We start from the raw sequence: 25881 nt of genomic DNA on the forward strand, positions 1-25881 counted from the left end.
AACATTTAAAGCAGCAGCCAGCAGACAACATACAGTTGTGCTCAAAATTACTCATTTTGATCAAAAAAGTCTGAGAAAATATATCTCCATTGGAGACGTCCCTGCTAGAAACTTTTGATGGGCTGTGGAAATGTATTTTCAGTCTTCTTTGATCATCTTTACCATGGGTATGAATGATTTTGACTGTAATCTATAGTTTTTGTTACAGTTCTTTGTAGGTATAATGCTTTGTGAACAAACCTTTAGGGTGATTCTTAACCAAATGGTCTTTTTTTAATCATTGTTTTATTTATTCTCTCACTTCTCAGACTGAAGCAGACTTTGCTCTCTCCGTTCTCTGCTCAACACATTCAACAGTCCCTGTTTCACCGAAAAAGTCAGTCTCTTTTATTCAACAATTTTATTTCGATTTTGTAAACTTATCTAATTTGTGATCCTATGTTCAACTGATACAGCTGACGATGAAGGCAGCAGCTATTCTTTCCTTCGTTTCATCGATGTGTCTCCTGCTGAGATGTCCAACATCATGCTTCAGGGGACTCTAGCGAGGTAAGTTAGATAACAGGACAGTTCACTTAATATATCAATAAGAATCTGATTATTGCCACACTTGAGATGCATAGCTGAGTGCATTAAGGTGAGATTTGGGTCCATTTCATCATGTTCATTGTTTTCTATGGCAAGCAAAAGCAACTTAAAGAGCTGATGATAAAATCTCCTCTTTTCTCAGGTGGTTAGCTCTGTATCTGTCCTTCAAATCGGCCTACCGGCTCCACCACAGCCGCCTGTGGGATGAAGAGGTGCAGGAGAACGAGGCTAAAGGGAGAGCCTGGTTAGGCAAGCTGTTGCTTTCACACAGAGATCTCATCCTGTGGCTTAACCAGCCAACATCTTACCCAAATGTCCACAGGAGTCCTATTCTACAGGTAAGCTCTGTCGTTCTTTTTTTTGCTTTGTCATATGAAAATATATTTACCGAACTAAGATGATAGACCTCAATTTTCTGATTACATTTTAAAGATAATTAATATAAATAAATTTAAATAATTCCCTTTTTGCTGAGTTTGCTGAGGCTTTTCCTATTAGAGAAGGTTTGCCATATGCTGTCCTTTGTAAGTGTTCTTCTCTCAGAACCGTGACAGATACCAAAAGTATCTGTTTTTTTTTTTTGGAATGCCGTGATCCATGAGTTTTTGTGAGACAGAAAAACATATGAAAAGCAGTACAGTGGAATGCAAAAATTGCCTTCTGTGTGAACGTCCCCATGACTTCTCATTATTGGAATACGATCTCGTTGAAAGGTACATCCAAAAATAATAAGTAATGGTTATTTCTCAGGCATAACTCAAAAGACACTGTGGAAAAGACTTGCTTCTAGATGTCTAGTTATCATGAAAATCTTCCAAAGATTTGATCGCACAAATTTTGGCGTATTTGTTTGTGCATCCACCGTTTTGGAGTTTATGTGTGAGTGCACAGGTCTACTCTTGCTTTGGGTTACCCCACCGAACCAGATTAAATAACCCTCATCTTTCATTAGCGGCTAAGGCTCGTATTTCGTTGTGGAAACCTATTTCTACTCACCCACGAATCTCTCCAGTGTTGCTGTATATCAAATGCTGATGGGAATATCAAAGGTCCAAACTGATTAGCGGGGAAAGGAAAGACCATAGAGGAAGTGATGCTGGATGTCCCAGTCCAGAAGCTACAGTGTCGTCCCCTGGAGGCCAAACAGCGGCAAGGGTTAACCTGCAGTTTGGCTTGCTGGCGTGCGTTCAGGCTACGGTCAGGGGAAGCTGTGTTCAGAAGGTGCTGACTGAGGTGTAATATTATCCACTTCCCACTACAGCTTTTATACCACACAAGCGTCTCCTAGCTCCACTGGGGCATGGATGGGGAACACGACACCACAACAGTCAGCTCCCCGTGTGGACTGGCCCATATCGAGCACTCGGAGGCCTGCCGTTACACTTGTAAAGAACCTGAAACTATACTAACTAGTGACAAAAGTGAAAGCACCTGCCTTTTTCTACTGTTTCAGATCTGCCCCAGGCACAATTTGAAGCAGTTCAGTTTTCTCCAAACATTGCAACATATTGCCATTTTGAGTTGTAATCCAAGATACTCTGCAAAACTGATTCCCAGTCTCTGGATGCTGGATCGTATTGACGCCTCATCTGTGTTTGTACGGTCACTCTCACTGACGTCCTGGCAAGAGTTTGAAGCCTGTGCTTTATGAAACGAGACTCGAGCACTCCTGCTGACACTGGCCTACAGCACAGCTCTTTCTTTCTTTCTTTGTAATCCTCTTGGTCCATTTTGATCCTTTCAGTAATACTTTTTTTTTCTTTCTCTTTCATGTTTTATATTATTTGTTGTTTTCCGGCTTGCTTTTTCTTTTGTTGGTTCATTTATTATTTTTTGTTGGCTTTTTTGTTCTCTCATTTTATTATTGCTGTTTATGTGTTCTTTCACACTCCCTCTTTTTTATTATTTTTTTCATGTTTCATCTTGACTTTATTCTGTTTTTTTAATTCTTTCCTGCACTCTTCTATTTTTTCAGTCATAACCCACTTTTAATTTCTTCTTTCTTTCTTTCTTTCTTTCTTTCTTTCTTTCTTTCTTTCTTTCTTTCTTTCTTTCTTTCTTTATTTGTTCTCTCATTTTATTAATGCTGTTTATTTGTTCTTTCACTCTCTCTGTTTTTGTTCTTTCAATTTAGCTTTCCTATCAATTATTTTTAAGAATTTTTTTTGTTTTTGTTTAGAATTTTAAATTTTCTTGCTTTTTGTGCTTTTTTCCCCTGTACTCACTCTTTGCCTCTTTAATTTTTTTTCTCCTATTTTTCTTGACTTTATCTTTGTTTCTGTTAATTTTTTCTTGCACTCTTCCATTCTTTTATTTCTCCTCCCTTTTCCCATTTCTTCATTCTTTTAGTTATTGCTGTCGTTTTGCTTGCTTTTACTTTTTCTTTCTTTCTTTCTTTCTTTCTCTGTTTTTTGTTTGTTTTTCTTGTATTATTGTTTTCTTGCCTGCTTATTATGATTTCTTTAAAAAATAAATAAATGTATTAATTTTCTCTGCTTTATGTTCTCTTATTTTATTGTTGTTTATTTGTTCTTTCATCCTTCCTCTTTTTGTTCTTTAATTTTTGCTTTCCTGTGATTTATTAATTAGTTTTTTATCCCCTATTCTTCCATCTTAACTTTATTTTTGTTCTTATTCTTTCTTGCACTCTTCCAATCTTTCATTTCTGCTCTCTTTGTCCACTCCTTTGTTCTTCTAATTATTTGTGTTGTTTTGCTTGCATTTGCTTTTTTTCTTTCCTTTCTCACTCCTTCTTTCTTGGTTTTTCTCACTTTCTCTTTTTTTCTTTCTTTCTCTCTCTCTCTCTCTCTCTCATCACATGTCTTTCACACCTCATCCATCATTAGCTCACAGCCTCCTCTAAATGAAGTTGACATGTCTGTTTATTCTGGTCAGTTTTGTGGATGCAGACAGGAAACAGGCAGATATATAGGCTGGTCTTTATGATTCATGTGGGTCATTAGAGCTGTTTTGACCGTGACCTCGTCTGGATGTCTGTTACCACTGTGGTCTCATTTAGGGTATCACTTCTGCTCAGTGTGACCCCTTGACTTGTGACAAATGGAGCTGATGAGATGGGAGTTGGGTTTCCATTAGATTAGGAGTAACTCGTTGTAGAGTAGTAATATCACTAGGAGGTGCTGCAGGCCCATTTACTCCTTTGTGATAAATTTACACTTTGTGCAGAATAATGGCCATCCTCACACACACACACACTCACTCATTCATTCATGTTGTTGACGTTTTGACAGTATGTGATTTAGTAGGGTGTAATATGCTACACTAACTCTCTTTCTTTCCTGCAGGATTTGGTGTTCACGTGCACAGGGTCTTCGCTGATCTGTCACACTGACGTGGTCATCCATAGCAGACGCTCATTTACTCAAACCTTCAGACCATGCCAGCCTACCCAGCCACCCAAGTTTTTACTCACCGTCACACCCAGGGTGAGAAACACACAGCCTTTCCCTCCACAAACATCTAAGTAGACCATATTGATTGGCAGAACTTTCACTCAGTTCAGCAGTTTGAAATAAATCCAGATTTCGATACGTAGTAACTCAGTTTTCAGTATCCAGTAACGGTTTGGCAAAAGTCTGCTGAGGGTGGTCAGATGCTGACAGGGATCTCCCGCTGTCTCAGAAACAAACTTGCTATCCGAAATGAAAGACTTGTTCTCTGTGTGGCCCTCAGTACAAGCCTGGTTTATTTATCCTCTTTGACCTCCTGACAGATCTTCTGCTCAGCTGATCATGACCCCGGTGGAGAGTAACCAAACAACACAAGCCCACCAGTGAGAAATCAGAGCTCTTGGTTAAGGGCTGCTTCTCTGGCTGTGAACACACAGCCCATCAAAAACCACACCGCCATTTGGGATACTCGCAAACTTGGGGAAATTATCGAGATATTTTGAATTAACATGTTTGGTACTAAAGGAAACATGCTAGTTGAGACTGATAACATTATTTGCTCATTTGCTTCACGATCAGTATTCCTTTCAAACAATTATAGCCAAAATATCTGAGTGGTTTTCAGATCTTTTTAGATTGATAAAGAAAATCTCAAAACAATACATATCCTTAGTCTTACTTCTTCTTCTTCTTCTTCTTCTTCTTCTTCTTCTTCTTCTTCTTATTATTATTATTATTATAAAAGCCAAATTATTTTGATTAATTAGTCTATTGATACAATTTTTATTCTCCTTTTTTATTTTTTATAATTATAATTTTATTTCTACAATAATATTATAATATGAGTTTACATATTTTAAGTAGATTTTACAGTTATGCAATTATTATTTATAGAAAAAGATATGTCAGTATTCTTATGTGTACATATTTTACATATAATTTCATGTAATATAATTAAATAATTATTTACATATATTTTATAGTATTTTATTTTATAAAACTAATAACGTTATAATTCTTCTATATTTGTATTCTGCTTATTTAATTATGATATTATAATTTGATATGTTTTATTCACTCCGTTTTCTTCCTCGTTTTCCCGGTTTGAACCTCCACTCTTTTTCGAACCCTAACAGTGAGCCACCTTTTAAACCTGAGACAATTTGATCTTTTATCAAATGCCAGTTTGATCAGAATCTCTTTCAAGCCCTTAAGCCTAACCGTAACCCTAAACCTAATCTGAAAATCTGATTGGTGGATAGGAAGGTTGTTTCAGATCCAACAAAAGACGGTGAGCCAGGAAAACGTCCTACTTACGCTAGTCAAGATATGAATCTTTTATACGTGATCAGTGGGGTTGTACTGAATCATATCTGTAACGCTAATGGTTCAGTCATGTATGAGAAACTGTTCTTTTCTCCCCAACATCTGCTGTTAACTGTTCTCTGTGTTATCCCAGCCCCGAGTCGGGATTGTGTCTGGCCTCATGGGTACGATGTGAGAACTGGCACCGCGTTGGCACTGGCCCCTAGGCACCAGGGGCATATGGGCACTGTGGGAAAGTGATAAGATAGATTAGTCGCCTTTCTTCTCTTTATTCATGAGGGACTCTTGACCCTGTTGGCTTTTTATGGCCACATCTGCGTGTTCGTGCTCCTATTGGTCAGCTGTTCGCTGCAAAACTGGAAGCCCGGCCAAAGCTGAGCTGTTTTTCATCAGAGATAAGAATGAAAGGAAGATAATATCATCCGCTTGTCAGCACGCCATAAAATTCTTCATAAAACTGAAAGAGGGATAAAGAGAGAGGGAGAGGGAGAGAAAAGAAATGGCCAGTGGAAAGGGGTTGTGAGCGGTGTGATTCACTACAGGAAATGGTCATCTGTTACTCAAAGGCCTGTTAGCGCTGTTAGCACCGCTGACCTCTGCCACGCTTTCCTGCCAGAGCCGCGGGGTTCGAACAAAATGTCAGAAAGACAGGGTTGTGCGTGTCTGTGTGTGTGCAAGTTCGACAACTGGAAACGATTGTTCTCCCCCCTTAAGCTCCAATTTGTTTGGTGTTTCTTAGCGATAAAAAGACTGAATACTGGGAAATGGATGCCAATTATCTGGAGGAATGACACTTTGATAGTGTAAACAGCCTCGGGGGTGTTGACTAAGGGATTTTCTTCTTTCCCTAGGTGACTTCAGTTCCCATGGAACGCTACTGTGCGGATCGCAGTGCCGAGTATGAATGGAGGTTGATACGAGATGGAGGGAGTCTCATTGCCAAGCAGTGCTTCCTGTACGGATCCCCCGAGCTGGCTAGCGCCTGGGCTCAACGCTCGCAGGCCTTCCTCCCTCAGAGCCCAGGGGGCGTCATGTCCCTGCAGCAAAGACACGGCTGGTCCTTCATTAGGATCCCAGGTAGGTGAAATCCTGGGTGGGAGTTAGCATGCGTGCATGCAGGTTTGTTTATGTTTGCTCGTGTGTAAAAGCAATCGAGAGGTACTTCATTTTTCCAAGACGTTTGTATCCGGCTATTGTCCTTGCAAAGACATTTTTATTTAAGACAAAGGACTTTCTCACGTTCATTGGTTTGTTCATAAATGTTTCAAATGTCTCGAGAGGAAGTCTACATTTTATTGAAAGTTATAATGCCCTCAGAAGCGACAACTCCCTCCTTTAGACCAAACACAAACCAGAGAACTGTGTCTCAGCTCCTTATGGCAAGCCTTCAGGCCCTGAGGGACACCATGGCACCGCTGTGCTCTGGGGCCAAAGTGCACTTCAATCAAAGAAAACTGGCTAAAAACGAGATGGAGACCCATGGGAGAGTGCTGGAGGTCATGGAAGAGGCCATGTCTGAGGGCCGGTGCACCGAAGTCATGATCACTGTTTTGGCACCAACGCACAGCCATTCGTCACATGTATAGCATGGCAGTGCGATAGGAGTAGTGCCAGGCGATACTTAGACTTCATTAGCAGATAAGACTGATTTTTGCATCAGCCTGTTGTGTGATTTGCGTGTAGGCGTGTGTTTGTGTGCGCGTTCCAGTGTAATTGCTGGGAGCAGACTGGGGAAGAGAAAGAGGTCTGGGAGTGCTTGTGAAGTTGGGAGGGGGGACAAAGCAAGGAAGTTGGACTATTGGACATTGTTTCTGCACAGCGTTAGGTAAGCGCTTTGAAAGTGTATGTGTGTGTATCACTGTGAATGTTCATTCACAGGCTTAAGGTGTTTCAGGGCGCACTTTTCCCATTTTCTCAGAGTCATACTGTACCCAGGGAAGGAAATGACACAAGACTGGGTAAGAGTCATTGAAGTATGCTGGCGGTCCCGCCACTGGCTCATGCAATTGAAAGCCTACATCTACATATAGAGACTGATGGAGGATTTCTGAGCAATGACTGGATACTGTGTAATTAATTATAGGGTAATACATTGGGTAACATATATATATATATTGCATTATAATGTTATTTATAATGTAAAAAAAAGCCTTTTAATATATATCGAAATATTTGTAAATTTGTAACTTAAAATGCCAAATAAAAAAAATGACTAAGTTATATAGGTCAGGTGTTCATAAATGGTGGGAGGGGGTCATAAATAATTCAAAATAAGCTTACAGTAAATGAAGAAACATCAGATTAATATAAATAAGAAAATAATTTAGTGAATAAATAAATACAGTACTATAACAGTATAGTATTATAATGAGTAGAAAGAAACATAATAGACACATTCTTTTGGCATATTTATTAGTTTTCCAAAGGGTTGTTGGGTGTTTATAAAAAAACTATAGAAATGTCTCTTGATTTTGAGAATTTAGGTTTTGAGGATTTGATGATGATATTTGGGTGTCTGTGACATCTTAAATTGAAAACCCTTGATTGAATGAATTATATCATCACAGATATTTTTGAGTTGTATAATAAAATGAAATAAAAGTCAGGATGATTACTTTATCATTTCATATATGTAAATAAGAATAGGAATAGTAGAAGATTATATATATTTATTTAGATCTTCTGCCGTCTTCATAGTACATTTACTGTATCATAAACATTTAGCAAGATTTTAATTGCTGCATTTGTTTTGGGCTGTCAGCTTTGGTGTGGCCGCCCATAGAATGGTCCGCACACATGAAAGTGTTAGTGTACTAACTGCTGTACCTTTCGTGTCACACTAATTGAGGGGCAGGCCACAGGAGGACAGGCTTTCTCTTCCAATAGCTCTGCACATTGTTGTAACGCGCCTGCTGCTTTGAGCTGTTGTTTTGAGGGAGAGAGAGTGAGAATGCTGCAGAGCTCAGCTCACAGACAGCCTGTGGGAAACTCTGCTTTCCCTTCCTGTTCTTTCAAAGAATCTCTGCACTCCAGCAAAATGGCCGGAAATATTCCTGGCCTTTTTGATTTGGGGCCCAAACAACAGTGACTGCATAATTGTTTGTGATCTGCTCCCTCGCCCCGCCTTTCTGACTGTGAAAAACAGCTAGACTTCACCAAGGTGTTTGGAAATAGTATCCATGTTTGCATATTAGAAAGTAAGATATATATGTATATTATAAAAAAAAAAATCACGCTACTTATCACGCTAATGTATCAAAGACTGAATAGAACAGTGTTACGTTTTAATCGATTTATTTATTATTCTTTTACAATTACTAGTACGTTTTTTACTTCTTTTTTTCTATAGCTGCATTTATTTGCTAGTTTTAGGATACATTATGGGAATATGGCCAGGAACAGACTCGAACCCTGATTTCCCATGAGCTCCACTGCGCAATCTGTTCTCAAGACCACTGCTTGTTTTGCTTTTGCAGGTCAAAGGCTGCAAGAGTCATGATGTCGATGTCGAAATGATTTGCTTCACTGATGCCGGTCACATTCTGGCCTACAGAGGGAGCATTTTGCTTGGTTTTAGTCTGCTCTGCCTCTCCCTTTTGTGTGAAAGTCTAAATGTGGTCACATCTTTCATCCCTTTGCTTTGGTGTTTGGGTTAGTGCTCAGATCCCAGGCGAGATCTGGTGAGTATAATCGATATACGACAGCTTAATGACAGTCTCCCTCATTCGCCCGTTCTACCTCCCGTCCCAGCAAGATCTGTGGTCGCTGGACTGATGCAAGACTCTGTAAAGATTGTGTGTGGCAAATGTGTCACATTTCATATGATTTTTACCTATCAAAAGATGACTTTAGATTAAATATCCTAATTATCTGAATCCATTCCATCAACAGCTGGCCTGTGGCTTTTTTGTCTTGAATATTGAATTTAGCACTTTTTTACAAAGTTTAAAGGGATAGTTCATCCAAAAATTCTGCCATTAATTACTCATCCTCATGTTGTTCCAAACCCATAAGACCTACATTCATCTTCAATACACAAATTAAGATATTTTTCATGAAAGATTTATGAAACTTTCGGACCGTCCATAGCAATGTGACTGAGACGTTCAAGGCCCAGAAAGGTAGTAAAGACATCATTAAAATAGTCCATGTGACATCAGTGATTCAACCGTAATGTTATGAAGATACAAAAATACTTTTTGTCCGCAAAGAACATAACGTGCTTCATAAAATTAAGTTTTTTTTTTGTTTTTTTTTTTACGATGTCCTTACTCCCTTTTTGGGCCTTAAAATGTTTCAGTTGCGTTGCTGTCTATGCAGGGTCAGAAAGCTCTCGGATTTCATCAAAAATATCTTAATTTGTGTTCTGGAGATGAACGAAGGGCTTGCAGTTTTGGAACGACATGAGGGTGAGTAATTAATGACAGAACTTACATTTTTGGGAAGATCCATCAAAATATAATTTGTGTTCCCTATTATAAAGTTATTTAAAACATAATCAGGGTGAGTAAATGATGACAGAATTTTATTTTCAAGTGTATTACACCTTACTTTGGAAATATATCACATTGCCAATCTGAGCTCATGCCCTTATAAACTGTGATTGCGTCATTTATTTGTGCAGCTCTGCCCTGTTTTTAAGGTGCAGTAATCACTGTCACTTCTGCGAAGTTTTGCCAGTTGACAGAGTGGCAAAACAAATATTGTTTGTGTTGAACACCAGACTCACCTCCATCCCTTGGCCCTGTGCTCATGGTTAGGTGTTGACTAGTGGGTGTATTGGGCGTCAGTAAACACTAAAGCTAATTTTATAGCAAGTTAGGCCAGTGCTTGTGTTATTCCCCACTGTCCCTTTTCCAGAAGAAGCGGCTCTAATGCTGAGATCGCTTTAATGAAATTAGCTAGCAGCGGAAAGGCAATTAAATAGGCAGGGGGGTTAATGAGCTCGTCCAGGGCTCTGTGACAGATTTTTCAATTGGTTCACCCACGGGTCAGACCTGAATTCGGGACAGGATGGATTGGATTAGAGCAGAGCCAAGGCTCCTGGAAGGGCACTCTTGAGGGCGATCCACCAGCAGGTGGGTTGAATTGATAGCAAAAACCAGAGTGATGTCTGATGGCATCTTTGTTCTCCCTCTGTTTTGCAGTTAGAAGGTGTCCTGAAAATACATGAAGCTGTCCTCTGTGAACTTTCATTCCGACATTATCCACCCCTAAATCTGTTATCGTGAAATCTAAATGAAGAAGTCACCCTTGTTAGGTTCCTCTGAAAATGACAAATGTTTTTGTATGAGATTAGTTGTGTTTGATAAGCATGTCAAAGAGCTGGTTTTAGATGAAGTAGCATGTGTCTGACTAATTGCAGACTCGTCAGACTTGAGAAATAGGACGTGTGGGGGGGTTTGATAAGACGGGAATGGAAAGAACAGAGGAGACTCTGTGGTGCCGGTGCCGTTGAGTTGTGGGTACCGACGGGTCACATCATCCCCTTAGACCACCATCTTCATCCCACAGTCTTTCAGGGGCTTCATAAAGTGGGATCTGGCAGCTCTTTGCCTCATCCCTCTGACGCCAGACCCATTAGATTAGAGCTTTATGGGGAAGAGCGTATGGTAGACTCTTCTCTATTCATGAAAACATCCCTCTCTCAGTAGGGAACCTAAAACCTCGGCTTTTTGCTAAAGAAACCATTACTGTTAACACTGTGGGATATGCTTGTTAAACTTCTACTTGTATTTGAGCAGGCGATCTCTTGGTGAAAAATGGGATCCTTCAAGCAATCTTTAGTGGTCTGAAAATAGTATAGTATGTAATCATTATGTAGCGTAGTATATAATCATTGTATAGTGTATAATCAGTTCTATCTTTATTGATTCTGCAAGTCACTGTAAAAAAGTAAAGCAATTTAAGGTATGTACACTACCATTAAAAAGTTTGGGGGCAGAACATTGTTTTAAAAGAAGGTAATAATTTTGTTCAGAAGGAAGTGCATTAGATTTATCAAAAGTGACCGTAAAGTCTTTGTTACAAAATATTTATATTTAAATTAAATGCTGCTCTTTTGAATTTTATCCTTTTCAGAGAATCCCAAAAAAAAATTATAATAAACACGGTTCCACAAAAATATTAAGCAGCAAATGGCTTCTAAACATTCTGCTTTGCCGTAACAGGAATAAATTACATTTTTAAAAGCGAAAAAATAGAAATATATTAAAAAATATTTCTAATTATATTTCATAGTATTTTATAGACGGAGATTTTAGACATCTGTTTTGAAACTCTTCAGAAAGCTGATGGATGTGCAGTTTCTTCATGATTAGTAAATGAAGAATTTGTAAACGTTGTAAAGTGTCTGATTTGTTTTTCCAATTTTTTTGCCAGATAATCTGGATATTTTTTTAAAGTTGGACGATAATGAGAATTCATTTGCTTGTAAATGACATGAATTAGCTCTGAAGCTTTCAGACAGAACTTGCCATCCTCTCTGCAAACATCTCGCTTGGATATGATCTAGCTTTCCATCTAATTCAGTGCAGCCGAATATAACCGTTTTGATGTATACGAGCATGCAGACTTAGGCCAAATATGGTGCACAGGCCTGATGTTTAAGACCCCCTGCCTCAGAGATAATGTTCATCTCGGGTGGAGTAAATTAGATCCATGTGTTCTTTAACTCATGGATCGTCAACACAGTGAGTATGAGATTCTTGAGTGTATGGGTTCATTTGAGCCATTCTCCACCACTCATTGAAAAGGTTACACACATGCCCTTTTCAGGGTCATGGGGTGTTGAGTCAGGGTTCATCTATGGTTCACATTAGCATGTACATGATGTGGTAACAGCAACATGGTCATGCTGGCCGTGTGTTTGACATGCTTTTTGTACTGTCTAAGGCTTGGCCAGCAGGCCTCAAACTGTCTCTTGGGATCTCTAGATTGCTCTGGCAGCCGGCTCATTTTGTGTGTATAATCACTTTCTGAGTGCCCATGACTAGCAGGGTCATTTAACTTCCCCCCATGAGCTGACCCTAGGGTCAAGGGTTGCACCAGTCAACAATGGGAAGCCCGTGCTTCCTCTTTTGTAAGCACCGTTGGGGTGACAGTTCTGATAGACCATTGGCACAACAGTTTCTGGTCTGTGAACGTCAAACGTGTTGAGGACTTATATAACTGGTGAACAAACAAACCAAAAGCTACTAGCGATGCAGCAACAACAAAAATGCTAGATATTGATTGATAAGCTCATGTTATAGTAAAAGATAAAATTCAGTACTATTTTGTCTTTTAAAAAGAAAAAAAAACTTAAATCTACATGAAAGTGCACTTAGGCATCACAACAACATTATAATGCACAGTGTGGACATTGACAATATTTTTATTTAGCTAAAAATGACTTCAGAAAATTATTTAGATGATAACAAACAAACGAATATTATCAAAAAAATGACTATAGATGCAACAACATTAAAATGCTAGATATTGATAGGCTCATGTTGTGACCAAAGTCAAAATTCACTGCTATTTTGTGTTGAATTCACATCAATATCATTTTTTGTTGTTGTTGTTGTTTCCAAAAATTACATTTAACAGTATCAGTCATTTGTTGCTTTTTTAAGGTTCGTGTTAGTTTAAATGTAAAAATACAGAAAAAGGAAGAAAAAAACCTCCTGTGATCAGTAACCGATTTGGTACAAATATATCATGCATCATTAAAAAAAATATAAACAAATACCTCTGCCATTCTGAGTGTAGTACCTACAGTATATTTTAGCCTAATTTTGGTAAAGTATACCATTTTTTTTTTAAGTACCGTAATATTTTTTTCCACTTAAGAGAACGTTGCACTTTTGTGCTCAATTGTTCGTGATATCATAAAACAAACACATTGAACGAACTTTACAGCGTATCTGTAACAAATTTTTGCTGCTGAGACTCGAGAGTGGGGTTTCTGTCATCGGCAAGTGAGGAGCAGGAAATGGAAAACCCGGAGCGGAGCTGGAGCGGAGTGATTATAGAACTTTTGAGCATGGAGAGGAAATTGCTGTCACTCCACAAGCTTATTCATTAAATTGATTTGTCTAATCAGCTCCGTTCCGACAGTGTGGGATACAGTTTTGATCTCGTGAGCTGACGCATTCCCATTTTCAGTGTTTTTAAATGTTTTTCTCCTCTTTGTTCTTCAGACAAAGAGTCTCTGATCACAGACAGCGGGAAGCTTCACACTCTCGACCTGCTGCTGACTCGACTGAAGTCTCAGGGCCACCGAGTTCTCATCTACTCTCAGATGACCCGCATGATAGACCTTTTAGAGGTGAGTGCTTCCAGCAACTTCTCACAGTCGGTGACTGACAGCTCTGTGGCCTGTGAACATTGCGTAACTACATCATGTCATTGTGATATGTTTTCTCCTTTAACCTTCAAACTTTCCTTTATGTATACAGAAATGGTTCTGTACTGAAGCAATTGTAGATATCGGAGGTCGTGCTGTATGTGTTTTTGTTTACATGCTCCTTGTACTTTGAGTGTTAATCCCACAAAAGGAGAGATGGCTAAATTTGATCAAGCATCGGGAAGGGAATGTTTGCTGTAAAATAGTTTCATATTGTTAAAGCTGGACAAAAGCTGAGAGAAGAGAACTGGAGGAAACAATCACTTTTTCCAGAGGCACACAGTTGTTTGCCACATGTTCAGCAGCAAACCAAACATGGAGCTAAAAGTAGAAGCCTCCAATAACATTGTCAACACAGGCGGCTTATAGTCCTACACAACAGCACTCGTTGTCTAGAAACACCTCCTTAGAGTCAATAGGAATTCCTTCCGATTAATTTTGGCTTAAGCCTTTTCCATGGCAGTCTCTCTAAAGTCTGATTACATAGATTTGACATCCTTTATTTATGAAGAAGTTGGTCTAAAGAAAAAGTTAAACATGGAAAAACATGGCATCAACCTTTGGCTTTGATTGGCCATTAGTTTTGGCATAGACCTATACCTACACCATATATTTTTACTTTATGTCAGCATGAAAATCTTGATTGATCCTAATTTATTTTTGGTTTTTCAACCCCTGGAGTTTTATGATATTATCAATATACACTATCCGATATCATCCATTACCCTTTTTGTTTTTCACATTTAAATTTTAATATCACATTTAATTGCTTGTATTTTTTTTGACGTTCATTTTTAATAATGAACCAACAGGACAAGCATATAGACTGCATGCATTTATTTATTTATGAAGAGATGACTTTTCTTGTTCAACACCACACTCCGCAGTGACAGCAGAGGCCACTAAAAACAAAATATGCTAGGGCTGGGTAAACTACTGTACTAAAACCTACAGTCTATGACTAAAACATGCACAGGATTACTATTTTGTTCCCTCAATTTGCTAAATCGTGCACACACAGTTTACTAATTCGTAACTGTGCACGATTTAGCAAATTGAGGAAACAAATTAGTAAATCGTGCACACAATTTATAAATCGAGGAAACGAAATAGTAAATCATGCACATGAATTAGCCTACAATTGTTTTCTTGCATGCCATGTACAAGGCTCCGTAGCCTTCAGATTTTCTGGTCGCTGGAGTCCAGTTTGAAAAACCCTGTATCGATGCATTCTCTGTGCAGAAGCCGAAGACTGTCGTGTCTTGTCTCCTTTGATATTGTGTCTCTCCAAGCAGATCCCTTGAGTGTTTTGGTCAAGTTTTTATTTTATGTATTTTTTTAATTATGTTTTCTATAGCTCAACTCCCACTTGAGATCTGTTCAAGCATATTCTGGGCTTTGTTCCTAAGTCTCAGGCTAAATCATGTTATGTTCGACATTCTGCTAACCTGGATTTATATTCTCAGTGGTTGTAATGCCATTTAAGATGGTATCATTTGTTACTCACAGCTGCAGAGAAGCTTGGGATTTGTGATCTAATGTTACTTCAGACTGGAACAAAGTCCTAATCATAGACATTTAATGTCAAAAAGAGTGCTAATGCTTGCTTCATACGGTCCAGATGTGCTTTTGGGAGGCCGTCCAGTGGAGTGGTAGGCTCGATGGAGCTGAGACTTCACTCTGGGTGGTGTAGGAGAGTGGGAGGTCATCTGAGAAGAGTCTCTGAGCAGAGTCTGCAAGGCTAATGAGGATCTGTGGCGGTGTGTTAAAAGGGACATTATTGAAAACCGGCCCGGCAGATTTTAAAAAAAAGAATTAAAGTGAAATAAACACACCAGTTTTATATGGTTGACTGCTTTGCCTGCATGATTTTCCACTTTCTTTCTTGAAATGTTTCTCAACTGATCTGCAGGAGTACATGGTGTACCGCAAACATACTTACATGAGACTGGATGGTTCATCCAAGATCTCGGAGCGGCGGGACATGGTGGCTGACTTCCAGAGCCGGTGAGTTTCAGCTAGTTTTTCAGCAGCCCGACAGCAAAGTTTGAAAAGGAGACGAACATGTCTGTAAGCGCCTGTCTCTTCTTAAACCTAATTGGGGCTTGTTTTTCCAAAATGTCACCAAGCGTAAATTTGTCTTCCCTGGCGGTGCTGTCAGGGTTTTGGGCTCTCTTCTCTTTCCCTACCCTTCCACACGGGGTCTGGTTTGCATTAGCTCAGCTCTCTGTGGGTGCAGTGGGCTCTGGTTTTTATTTTCTAGAGGAGTGTGCTGTATATTGAAATGTCTCTGTGTAAATCCTGGGCGGTTGGGCAGGCCCCTTAAAGAGCACGATCTGCCTCCGCTTTATTTGCTTTCCCTCACTCTTCTGGTCTCCCCTCCCTTTGCAGGACAGATATTTTTGTCTTCCTCCTCAGTACGAGAGCCGGAGGCCTGGGGATCAACCTGACAGCTGCAGACACGGTGAGGCCGCAGCCCATCAGCACATCATGATTACCAGATCGCCTTCCCCCCACCGTAGGCCCTGAGAACAGTCTCTAGTATTTTATGAACTCAAAGACATTAGCACTCGTGTAATAATAGCTGCTGAACTCGTTGACTTTAACACGGACACTTGTAACGCGACCTACCACAGTTTGTTTTGTTTGGGGGTGGGTTTATCTGAAATGATGAATATCGCAATAATAGAAAGGTATTAAATAAACAAACAGCGGTGCAGCAGTCTCTGGAAGTGGTTACAAGAGGTGTGCGATTTGAGCCTTAGACAGTATTTTAAACCAGGGTGGATAATATGCGCAAGAATTAAAAATGGCATCTGTGGAATAGCCAGGAATAGGAATTAGTTCATAAGAGGAGATAATTTTATTCCACCAATTTAGCCATTTCCTCTCTTTCCAGGTGATCTTCTATGACAGTGACTGGAACCCCACAGTTGACCAGCAGGCCATGGATCGAGCCCACAGACTTGGTCAGACCAAGCAGGTCACAGTCTATCGGCTTATATGCAAAGGGACAATTGAGGAACGCATCCTCCAGAGAGCCAAAGAAAAGAGTGAGGTTAGTCCACAGTATCAAGTGCCTTCCTTGGGCCAGGTTACACAAAATATAATATGTTTTCCCTTTAATTCAGCTAATTCTGTAATGGATGGACAAATTACCCCCTTTTCTCCTGATAGCTTACATCCTTCAGTTTAGGTTACAAAGCTATATTTATCTAAATGTCAAACCTCAGAAGAGTCTTTGCAGTGACAAGGGGGTTAAAGGACTATTTAGCCTATGGTTTCAGCTCTAATTACTACTAATTATACTGTAATTGCATACGTGCTTTAAACATGTATTCCAGGATGTCTGTATCAACACATCATTATAGTCAGTGTATGTTTCCAAGAGTCAAATTTTGTCTTCTTTTTGCTCCTACTGATTGTATTTATTTGATTTCGATAATCACTTGCGGCTGTGGGATCTGCGCTTCAGATTCAGAGGATGGTAATATCAGGAGAAAATTTTAAACCTGACACCCTGAAGCCCAAAGAGGTGGTCAGCCTACTGCTGGATGATGAGGAGCTGGAGAAAAAATGTGAGTTACCACTCCGTTTATGATGATATATGCATATGCGTAATCTGTACGAGTTAATTAATGAATTAATTGCTCAGCTCTGATTGGATGGTTTGGTTTTGTTTCCGGGCAGTGCGTTTACGGCAGGAAGAGAAACGGCAGCTGGAGGAGAGCAGTAAGGTGAAAGAGCGGAAGAGGAAGAGGGAGAAGTATGCAGAAAGGGTAAGTGCTTCCTCTGAAGTGGTCAACAATAACAATAATAATAATTATATATATATATGTGTATGTGTGTGTGTGTGTGTGTGTGTTGTGTGTGTGTATAGATACCACACAAGGACATGTAGTAGATAAAAACTATTAAAACTAATTCAAATAAAATAAAATATAAGATGAAAAACTTAGCAACCAACTAAATTGAAATAGTTGAAATGAAGACTAAATAATGATAAATCTACCAAAAATGACAGAAGCACAAATCAAAATGACAAAAAGTAAAACCTTATCAAAAATGTAAATGTTTTAATAGTATATAAATCATACTAAAATAGCACTGCTTTATATTCACTATCAAAAAAATTTTTTATTATCAAGGTTTTCAAGGATAATGATGTTGCAATCCGTATGCTGTAGATATTATAACAAATTATTTTGTATGTGAACGCCAAGAAACCACCCTAACCAACTGTCCTCTTTCAATGCATCTTTCTCATTTCAAAGAAGAAAAAGGAAGATGACCCAGACACTAAGAGGAAGAAGGAAGGTGTGAATGTGGTCATCCCTTTTGTTCCGTCTGCAGACAACTCCAATCTGTCGGCAGATGGAGAAGACTCCTTCATCAGTGTGGACATGGACTCTGCCATGCCCAGCCCCTTCAGTGAGGTAAGAATGTACCAGACTCTTCTTGTTATGCACTTCCTGGACTGGGTGGAACTTTGTGATCCTGATGTTTATTGAACTGCAGAGGTCACAATGTAAGGAAGAATTATTGTACAGTGCTGGTCCTGAAATGACATTTCTTTAGCTGATGAGTCCGCAGAACAATCATGTGAGAACTTTCCCAAAGAATGGATGATTTCTATAGAGCTATTATGCCATTGTCAACACACATCCTCTCATTCACTTGCTGCATTGATCTCATGCCGTCTTCCTCCTCCTCATCCATCTTCTGGTCCTGCTGTCTTTCCTCCGTGGTGCTGTCCCTCTGTTCCTGTCTCACCCCCAGAACTATGTGTCCCTGCAGATCTCGTTGAGCAGTGAGCTTCAGCCCAGCTCCATTCCTGCAGACGAAAGCAGCAGCGACATGCTGGTAATTGTGGACGAACCTGTGTCTTCTGCTCAACAGTCCCGTGCCACCAACTCTCCCGCTTCCATCGCCGGCTCTGTGTCTGACACCATGAATGGTGGGTGCCCTTGTTAGAATTTTTGTTCGTTTTGAATTACATTCAGACTTATTTAATTCACAGAAGGCTTTGTTGTATTAGACATATACATCAAATTTCACACATTAAAGGAGACCTTTAATCCCCTTTTTACAATATGTTATATAAGTCTCAGGTGTCTTAGGTTTCAGCTCAAAATACCCCACAGAACATTAGTTATATCATTTTGAAAATGCCTATTTTGAGTAGAGGCAGAAACACTGTTTAGTGTCTGTCTCTTTAAATGCAAATGAGCTGCTGCTCCCCACCTCCTCCTCCAGAATAGGGCTATGCCTTTACTGCTTGTTCCTCGGATACTCTGCTAGAATTTTTTTTTTTATTAATTTTTTATTTTATTTGTACTTATATGAAATTAAACAGGTAGCGTAGATCCCAAATATTTTTATACAGTCGATCTATAATTTAGTGAACAAACATTTCAGAATGTGAGTCAAAGGCTCACATAACTACTTGGCACAAGGAACCAATACATTTTTAAAATAAAATGCTATGACATTACGAAAATTGTGACAGAAATCACTTCATGTTATGCATTGCATGAGTTATGCATGCATAACGAGTCAAATGTTTTTTTTTGTTTGTTTTTTTTTGTGGGGGTGCTGTGTGAAGGTGCTTTTCTTGAGGGTGCTAAAGCACCTTCTTGCCCTTCCCTAGAGCCGCCCATGCATGTGAGACTTTTTTGTCTAAACACCTACATTTACTACAACTTCTTGCTTCACTGGGCTTATGTTTGTTTTTTTGGGTCTTATTGCTTTACTGTTCAAATCCCTGAATATAGTTTAACAGGGTCACATTTAGCACAGATCTGGCTGCCTTCCTGTCGAGTGATGAGCAGTGCTAATAAGCAGTGTTGCAGTCTAGGCCATAAAGCTGAGAGTGCAGAGGTTTGTGGGACTGAGTCTGCCTGTGAAACGCGAGCAGAACTGTGGCAATGAAGGAGACATGGTGTGCGTGAGTCTGGGCCGCAGTGGCTCAGGGCAGCCTTGGCATGCAACCTTATAATAAAATGAGGCTTAGAGAAAAATGGCACACTCTGACAATTTAGTATAAACATATTGACGTGTTTGGCTGGCACATAATCTGCTAAATAGTTGTAGATCTGTGAAATCATAGTTTGAGGATACACTGCCAAGTTTGGGGTTGGTAATTCTATTAAGGTAAAAAATACAGTAAAAATTATTGTGACTTTTTTTTTTTTTTTACAACTTTTTAACTATTTTTTCATTTTAATATACTAAAATGTAAGTTATTCATGTGATGGAAAAGCTGCATGATTGGTTCACTTCCAGAACAAAACATTTCCTAATAATTTCTGATAAGATGTCCATGTCTTTCTCTCACTCCACAATTTTTTTTCTGTATAGTGAACTTAAATGGGAGCCAACAGGTTAAAGTTCCAAATTCAGTTTTTCTTTGGAGATGAAAGGATTCTATGAAATGATTCCAGCCGAGAAATAAGGATTGGATAGCGAAATGATCGGTCATTTTCTAAAATATAAATAAATAAATTGTGGTTAAAAAATTTTTTTAAGAAAGTGTCCGACCTAGATAAGACCCTTATTCCTTGACCAGGATCATGTAGATCCCTTTGATGCTGCATGAAACTCCAAGATGGTCCTTCCAAACTGAAGTACACAAAATGGAGAAAAATCCTGGAATATTTTCCTCATAAACCCTAATTTCTTTTCGACTGAAGAAAGACAGGAGCATCTTGGATGACATGGGGGTATGTAAATTAATCTGGAAGTGAACTAATCCTTTAATCCTAACCCATTTCATCACATGACTCTCTCCCAGGGGTCTCCTCTCAAGATATATCCAGTCCAGGCAAGGGTAGGTCCGGTCGGAGTCGAGGACGACCCAAAGGCTCTGGAGGGGTCGGGAAGTCTTCTTCTGTGAGGAAAGGAAGAGGACGGAAGTCCACCGCGGGCAGTGCCGCAGCAATGGCGGGGGCGATGGCAGGGGCGGCAGCGGCGTCTGCAGCTGCGTATGCCGCATATGGCTACAGTGTGTCCAAAGGTAACAGATTCAACATTGACTGGCAGAACTCCTGGTGAAAAGGTTCATAACCGTTCATCCATTGTTAATTAACCCTCTTCCAGGTATACCAGCAACAGGCTCCTTACAACCAGCTCTCATTCGGTCTTCAACCACACCTGCCTTTGTCCCAGCTGGCACCTCCTCCCCTCAGGCTAAAGGAAGTGCTGTGGCCACCAACTTACAGACTTTAGCCCACGGCAGTTCACAAAGCCAACACAACCCCACTAAGAGAAGCAAAGGACCGAGCAATCACAGTGGGCGGTAGCAGCTTGTGAACATTCGCTTTTCGATTGTAGCATGGCCAGTGCATTATCAGTCCCAGGTTGGCAATTCTAATGCTTACGATGTTGAGCCATTATCACACCACAAGCCCTACTGTCACTGTGAAGCCCGACCTGATGCCCACCCCAATTTAGCATCCATTTGGGGTCTGGTGAAGAGGAACAGGAGGTTGCGCACTTTCCTAAAAGCAAAAACGAGTCTCTTTTACATTGAAAATTTGATCTTCTGAATATGAAATGTAACGAATTGTTCCTTTGTACAGAAAATAGCCATTGTAAAGGCTGACAATAGAGATTATTCTAGGGAGATCTCATTTTTGTTTTCTGATAACCAAGTAAGCAAAGGGCAACAAAGCCAAATGAGAGATCAAAGTTTTCTTTATCTTCTGGCACTGATCATGAATGTTCAGCGTCGTTGTGAGCAGAGATGAGTTGAAATACAAACGGGGGAGGAATGTTTATCGAACACCCTCTCGAACAACGTCTTTACCTTGAACACATAGGAACAGAAAAGACTGCTTTTGTAAAATCGCTCTTATTTTTGTAGGACAGACTTGTTGACATTTGTTCAATTAAAATACCAAATGGCCTTCTTTCTGTTTATTCGCTTCAAATTCAAAGATTTTGGCTCAAATACTAATATATATTTTCTCTTGGGAAAAATACAAGAAATCAATGTTTTTTTTGTAGTAAATGTGATGGAAAAAATGTCTGAAGTGAGTGCTGCTTGAAAAACGTGTCACTGCTTAGATCGTGACTTAAAATATTTGGATGTGAAATGCATCATTGCTTAAGTTAAAACTTGGTCATTTATGTGTGCTAGTTGTAAATTGTATCAAAGCCATTTTATTTTTAAATAACAATGAAAAGTCCATAATTTTGTTGCATCTGTGAAATATGGCTATGGTTTTGACGAAGGCCATTTCTAGGTTTATTTTGTCTTTAAATGTGATAATTGTTCTACGGGTGTAAATATTTCAAGGGTATCGTCCCTTTCAGAGTTCTCCATTTTCCCGCAATTGCTTGTCTATTTTTATAGGTCAGTGTAAATACCTGAAGAAAAACCCAAACGGTTCTTTTACTAACTCGGAGAGAAAGAAAAACCTTAATAAACATTGATTCAGCGATTTGAAATTTTCACATATAATGTGATTTTTGCATATGCATTCTGTTACCATATTTTTGCCTGTTTTAAAAATGCAATTCTACCGGAGTAAAAAATTTTTCTCTCAAGTTTAATCATCTTTCTTGCATGCATTCAACACAGACAGCCACTTCATTACACACCAAACACACTTGATATTCAGGTTACAGGTTCTCTCAAGGTTTTTATTTACAAAAGGAAAACCATTTTAATGGCTTAACAGTATTCTGCTTTAGTGCAAATTAAAAGTGTATTGAGGTTTCATCCCCACATATCCAAAACAAAAATGCAAACAGCTTTAGAACTGGACAAACTTTGGCAATACATTATCACACAAGCATGCATTTGTACTACAGCACCAATGAGAACTGACAGTATGCATGATGTCACACTATAGAATAACAACAGAAAGCCTAAAATACCATTTTCCCTTAATACAGTATCTTTACTGTAGTACAGTAAAGATTAATAGCTTGGTATAGGGAGAATTAAATATTTGAATAGCCACTAAATCACAATCACACCTCAAGGACGGCAACATTAACTTAATGCAAGGACCTTAATAGTGTTTGGACTAAATGTTGACCTATTTAATGTTTTACAGAAGATACAGGTGTCTAGCCTGCAAACAAAATGGGTCTCATGGTGGCGAGAACAGCTGCCTCAATGGAGAACAGGTGAGGGTCGTCCACATCAGGGCAGCTGACTCTCATGAACTCCGCCAGGCGAAGCAGGTACTCAATGTTGGGGCCCGACTTCCCTTTGCACACAGCGATCTGAGCCGCAATTTTCTCTGTACTGGCAGGCCCCAGGTAGATAGGGTTGTCAGGTGTGGCAATGTAAACCAGAGCTTGGACAGGTGACTGGTTCATGCCCTGCGGGAAGAACTCTACGAGCCGGGTCAGGTAGCCGCCTCTTACCGCCTCCCTTACATTCAGATATCTGAGAGACTCCTCGACCTGAGAGCCAGTCACTTCGAAGGCAACACCCCAGGTGCACGCCTGTGAATGAAAGCACAAGGTTAGTCACAAATAAAGTGGGGAGGAGTATTTAAAAGAGACTTTTTTTATTATAATTAATTTAATTTGTAGTTTGTTGACTCATGTTGTTCAAAATATGAGTGACTTTCTTCCAGCAGAATTTTTTTTTTGTATGATGGCCTCAGTCACAATTTGCTTAAATTGCATCTATTTGTTTTTATACAATAAAAATTAAAAGGAGAATGGCTGTCATTCAACTTAACATCTTTAGTGTTAAGCAGAAAACAGTCAATACAGGTTTGAAACCACGCAAGAAATAAAAAAAAGTAACAACTTATTCCCACAGAATTGGGTATTTCTCGGCTGTCTATTCATAGCGTTGTTCCTCTAAAAGGAGAAGTTCCACTTACGTTATCCTTCTCGATGAGCGTCACCACTCTTCCGGGCTGTCATGGAAATACGGAAGGGTCAATGAGTTTCAACAGAGGAGCTCTTCGGGTATTTAGTTATACTGTTTTAAGAAAACTAAACATCTGTATAAACGGAGGAACTCACCATCTCATCATCTCCACGATGAAAATTGTCCCCGTGCCAGAAGCGTCTCTTGTACCCCTTAATATATCCGATCTTGCTCCTCTTGTACTTGAAGTCTGGTTTCCAAACCAACGACCCGTAACCGAAGATCCACAGGCTGGATTTAACAGCGATGATGTCTTGAGGTTTCATCTTTACAGGATGGTATGAGACAGAAAGGGTAGTAGTTTACGCTTTGATCGAAGATCTGCTTTGCACTGAATGATTGGGCCCACAGGCTAACTGGCTAGCGTTAGCTTCCTCCTGTCTAGCAGCAGAGGTAGCGGTTGGCTCACGGCTATACCGCGGACGGTATCAGAGCCCAACTGCTTAGCAGTTGTGATGGTAAAGTCCCGCAAATCGCTTTTCTTTGCCTGGTGCATGCCGATGCCGTGTAGTTACCGCATCATTGCCTTAAAACGCCATCTTGGCCTCTCGGGCTCTATCATCTAATAAAACACAGAAGCTGTTACTAGCTCACCGCCAAACCTGCTGTTTACCAACAACCCTACACCTAGCCATTCACACGACACTTTTAAGTCAAATTAAATAATATGTAAACTGTTAATTTGGAGCTGCTTAGATTGCCGTGCTGCTTTTCCTCCTTTGCGGATGATGATGAAATTTAGGCTGCTTTGAGGCAGACTATATGCGACGGTGTCTAGGGGCGTATCTGACCTTGCTCAAAATCCTGGCCAATCACGGCTTTGATAGGGCGGGGCGTTTTATCTTCTATCCAATCAAATCATCTCGTCGTGAATCTATAAGCGCATACTTGTCTGATTGGCTCACAAACCAGGAAAAAACGTGAGAAGTTGTTTCATTTCATAGGCGAGCCAGACGTCAGTCACAAAAAAACTCTCACACTCATTCGTCAGAAAATCTGTCGCTTAAATTCTGTTCGACTGATGCAACTTTAAACTAGTGATTGGAAGTCCGGTTATCTCGGACAGCTTGTTTCAATGACCCGGTTCTTGTACACCCTAATGTAATAGTAATTCGCGATGGCGTAATGATATCAAATCTTTCATCCCAGGTAATTTGTAATCCTAAAGAGCAAGGGGAACTGGAGGTCTTAGATTATTATATTCTCAATGACACTTTTAAAATTAAATGTTTGATAAAGTTTATGAAGAATAGCTAAATTCCTTTGAATGTATTCCCTAATTATATATTAAATACTCTTTTTCACACCACAACTATTTAAAAAACTGTATCTCAGAAGTCAGCATGGTTAATCCTTGTGGAAATATTTTCATTTAAAAATACGGATGTTTTAAAACAGCAGTGTAGCAATAATGTTAAGGAATGCTCTTTTTTCGGTGTCCTTACTTGCAGCAATATATTTTTTTTTTTGGTCTTCTTAATGTGGTAATAGGCTGTCTCTTGGGTTAAAGAATGGAAACTGCCAAATAAGTGTTGTATCAATTACAAAATTCAGGAAGTGTCTTACAAAATACTTCATAGAATTTATTCTGCTAAGCATGTTTTGTATTTAAGCTTTAAATTTCATATAGACTACCTTTGAATTTTGTGGTCATTTGTGTGTAAATTTGAGTGTTTACTCAAGATTATTTTGGAAGGACTGGTATTCTATATTAACAGAAAAATGGAGTGTATGATAGAAATTTGTTTTACCTTTTATACAGGAAACGAATTAAAATGTATGGAAATGTATGGTATTTTGTTTTCTCTCGTTTGTATTTATTTATTTCATTATTTTTCTCTCTCTGGCAGCTATTGTTAATTTTTATTATGTGAATATGTAATACCTCATGTTCTTGTGGCAGTGAATTAATAACCATTTAAAAAAGAATTTAAAAAAAAAGTCTATCTGAAAACAGGCCTACACATTCAAACATATAAAGTCAGAAGAAATCATAACTTCAGTTTTGCAACCAAGCACCCAAACACAGTAATAGGCTGTGCTCACGGATTTCAATCGTGAAGATATAAAATAGTCTAAATTAGTTAATCCACTATTCATAATGCATTGAGATTAATTTGTCATTAAATAAATTTAGGCTACCTTTCGCCAGATTGCCCTCATACAAGTCCTCGGTTTCCCCGCTCTCAATTAGCACAGTTTTCAAAATAACCAGTTCGGTTCAGACGTACTGTTTCAGTAGCTAATAGTAGGCTATCTGTTTTGCA

At 39.3% G+C, this 25881-nt stretch overlaps 2 protein-coding genes across 4 annotated transcripts in view; one reads left to right on the plus strand and one right to left on the minus strand.

Moving 5' to 3' along the window:
- Window positions 1–22263, plus strand: part of LOC113120899 (chromatin-remodeling ATPase INO80-like) — a 33515-nt gene extending 11252 nt beyond the window's left edge. For 2 of the 3 annotated variants that reach the window (XM_026291028.1, XM_026291030.1), the window contains exons 23-37: window positions 309–376; window positions 456–549; window positions 731–926; window positions 3894–4034; window positions 6176–6401; window positions 13508–13635; window positions 15626–15720; window positions 16105–16177; window positions 16613–16771; window positions 17189–17291; window positions 17404–17492; window positions 17988–18149; window positions 18511–18670; window positions 20507–20728; window positions 20812–22263. In XM_026291028.1, coding sequence (XP_026146813.1) covers window positions 309–376; window positions 456–549; window positions 731–926; window positions 3894–4034; window positions 6176–6401; window positions 13508–13635; window positions 15626–15720; window positions 16105–16177; window positions 16613–16771; window positions 17189–17291; window positions 17404–17492; window positions 17988–18149; window positions 18511–18670; window positions 20507–20728; window positions 20812–21014 — 2119 coding nt within the window. In that variant the 3' untranslated portion in view covers window positions 21015–22263. The remainder of the gene's footprint in view (window positions 1–308; window positions 377–455; window positions 550–730; window positions 927–3893; window positions 4035–6175; window positions 6402–13507; window positions 13636–15625; window positions 15721–16104; window positions 16178–16612; window positions 16772–17188; window positions 17292–17403; window positions 17493–17987; window positions 18150–18510; window positions 18671–20506; window positions 20729–20811) is intronic. The other variant, XM_026291029.1, reaches the window with a different exon arrangement.
- A 75-nt stretch (window positions 22264–22338) lies between these two features.
- Window positions 22339–25881, minus strand: LOC113120900 (glutathione-specific gamma-glutamylcyclotransferase 1-like). Its single transcript, XM_026291032.1, has 4 exons — window positions 25757–25881; window positions 23710–23880; window positions 23565–23600; window positions 22339–23175 (listed from the first exon to the last, which is right to left on the minus strand). Exons 1-4 carry the CDS (start codon window positions 25775–25777, stop codon window positions 22792–22794), a joined length of 612 nt encoding a protein of 203 aa, XP_026146817.1. The 5' UTR covers window positions 25778–25881; the 3' UTR covers window positions 22339–22791.

The sequence above is a fragment of the Carassius auratus genome, chromosome 20 (genome assembly GCF_003368295.1).
Source record: "Carassius auratus strain Wakin chromosome 20, ASM336829v1, whole genome shotgun sequence".
NCBI classification, from domain to species: domain Eukaryota; kingdom Metazoa; phylum Chordata; class Actinopteri; order Cypriniformes; family Cyprinidae; genus Carassius; species Carassius auratus.

Excerpts from the sequence above, each read along its gene's own strand:
- LOC113120900 (XM_026291032.1), bottom strand. The coding sequence starts at position 25,777 with ATGAGGGCAATCTGGCGAAAG. Across the intron at positions 23,881-25,756 it reads TGAGGGCAATCTGGCGAAAG|ATGAAACCTCAAGACATCAT; the intron begins GTAGCCTAAATT and ends CATCCTGTAAAG. Across the intron at positions 23,176-23,564 it reads CGCTCATCGAGAAGGATAAC|GCGTGCACCTGGGGTGTTGC; the intron begins GTAAGTGGAACT and ends TTTCATTCACAG.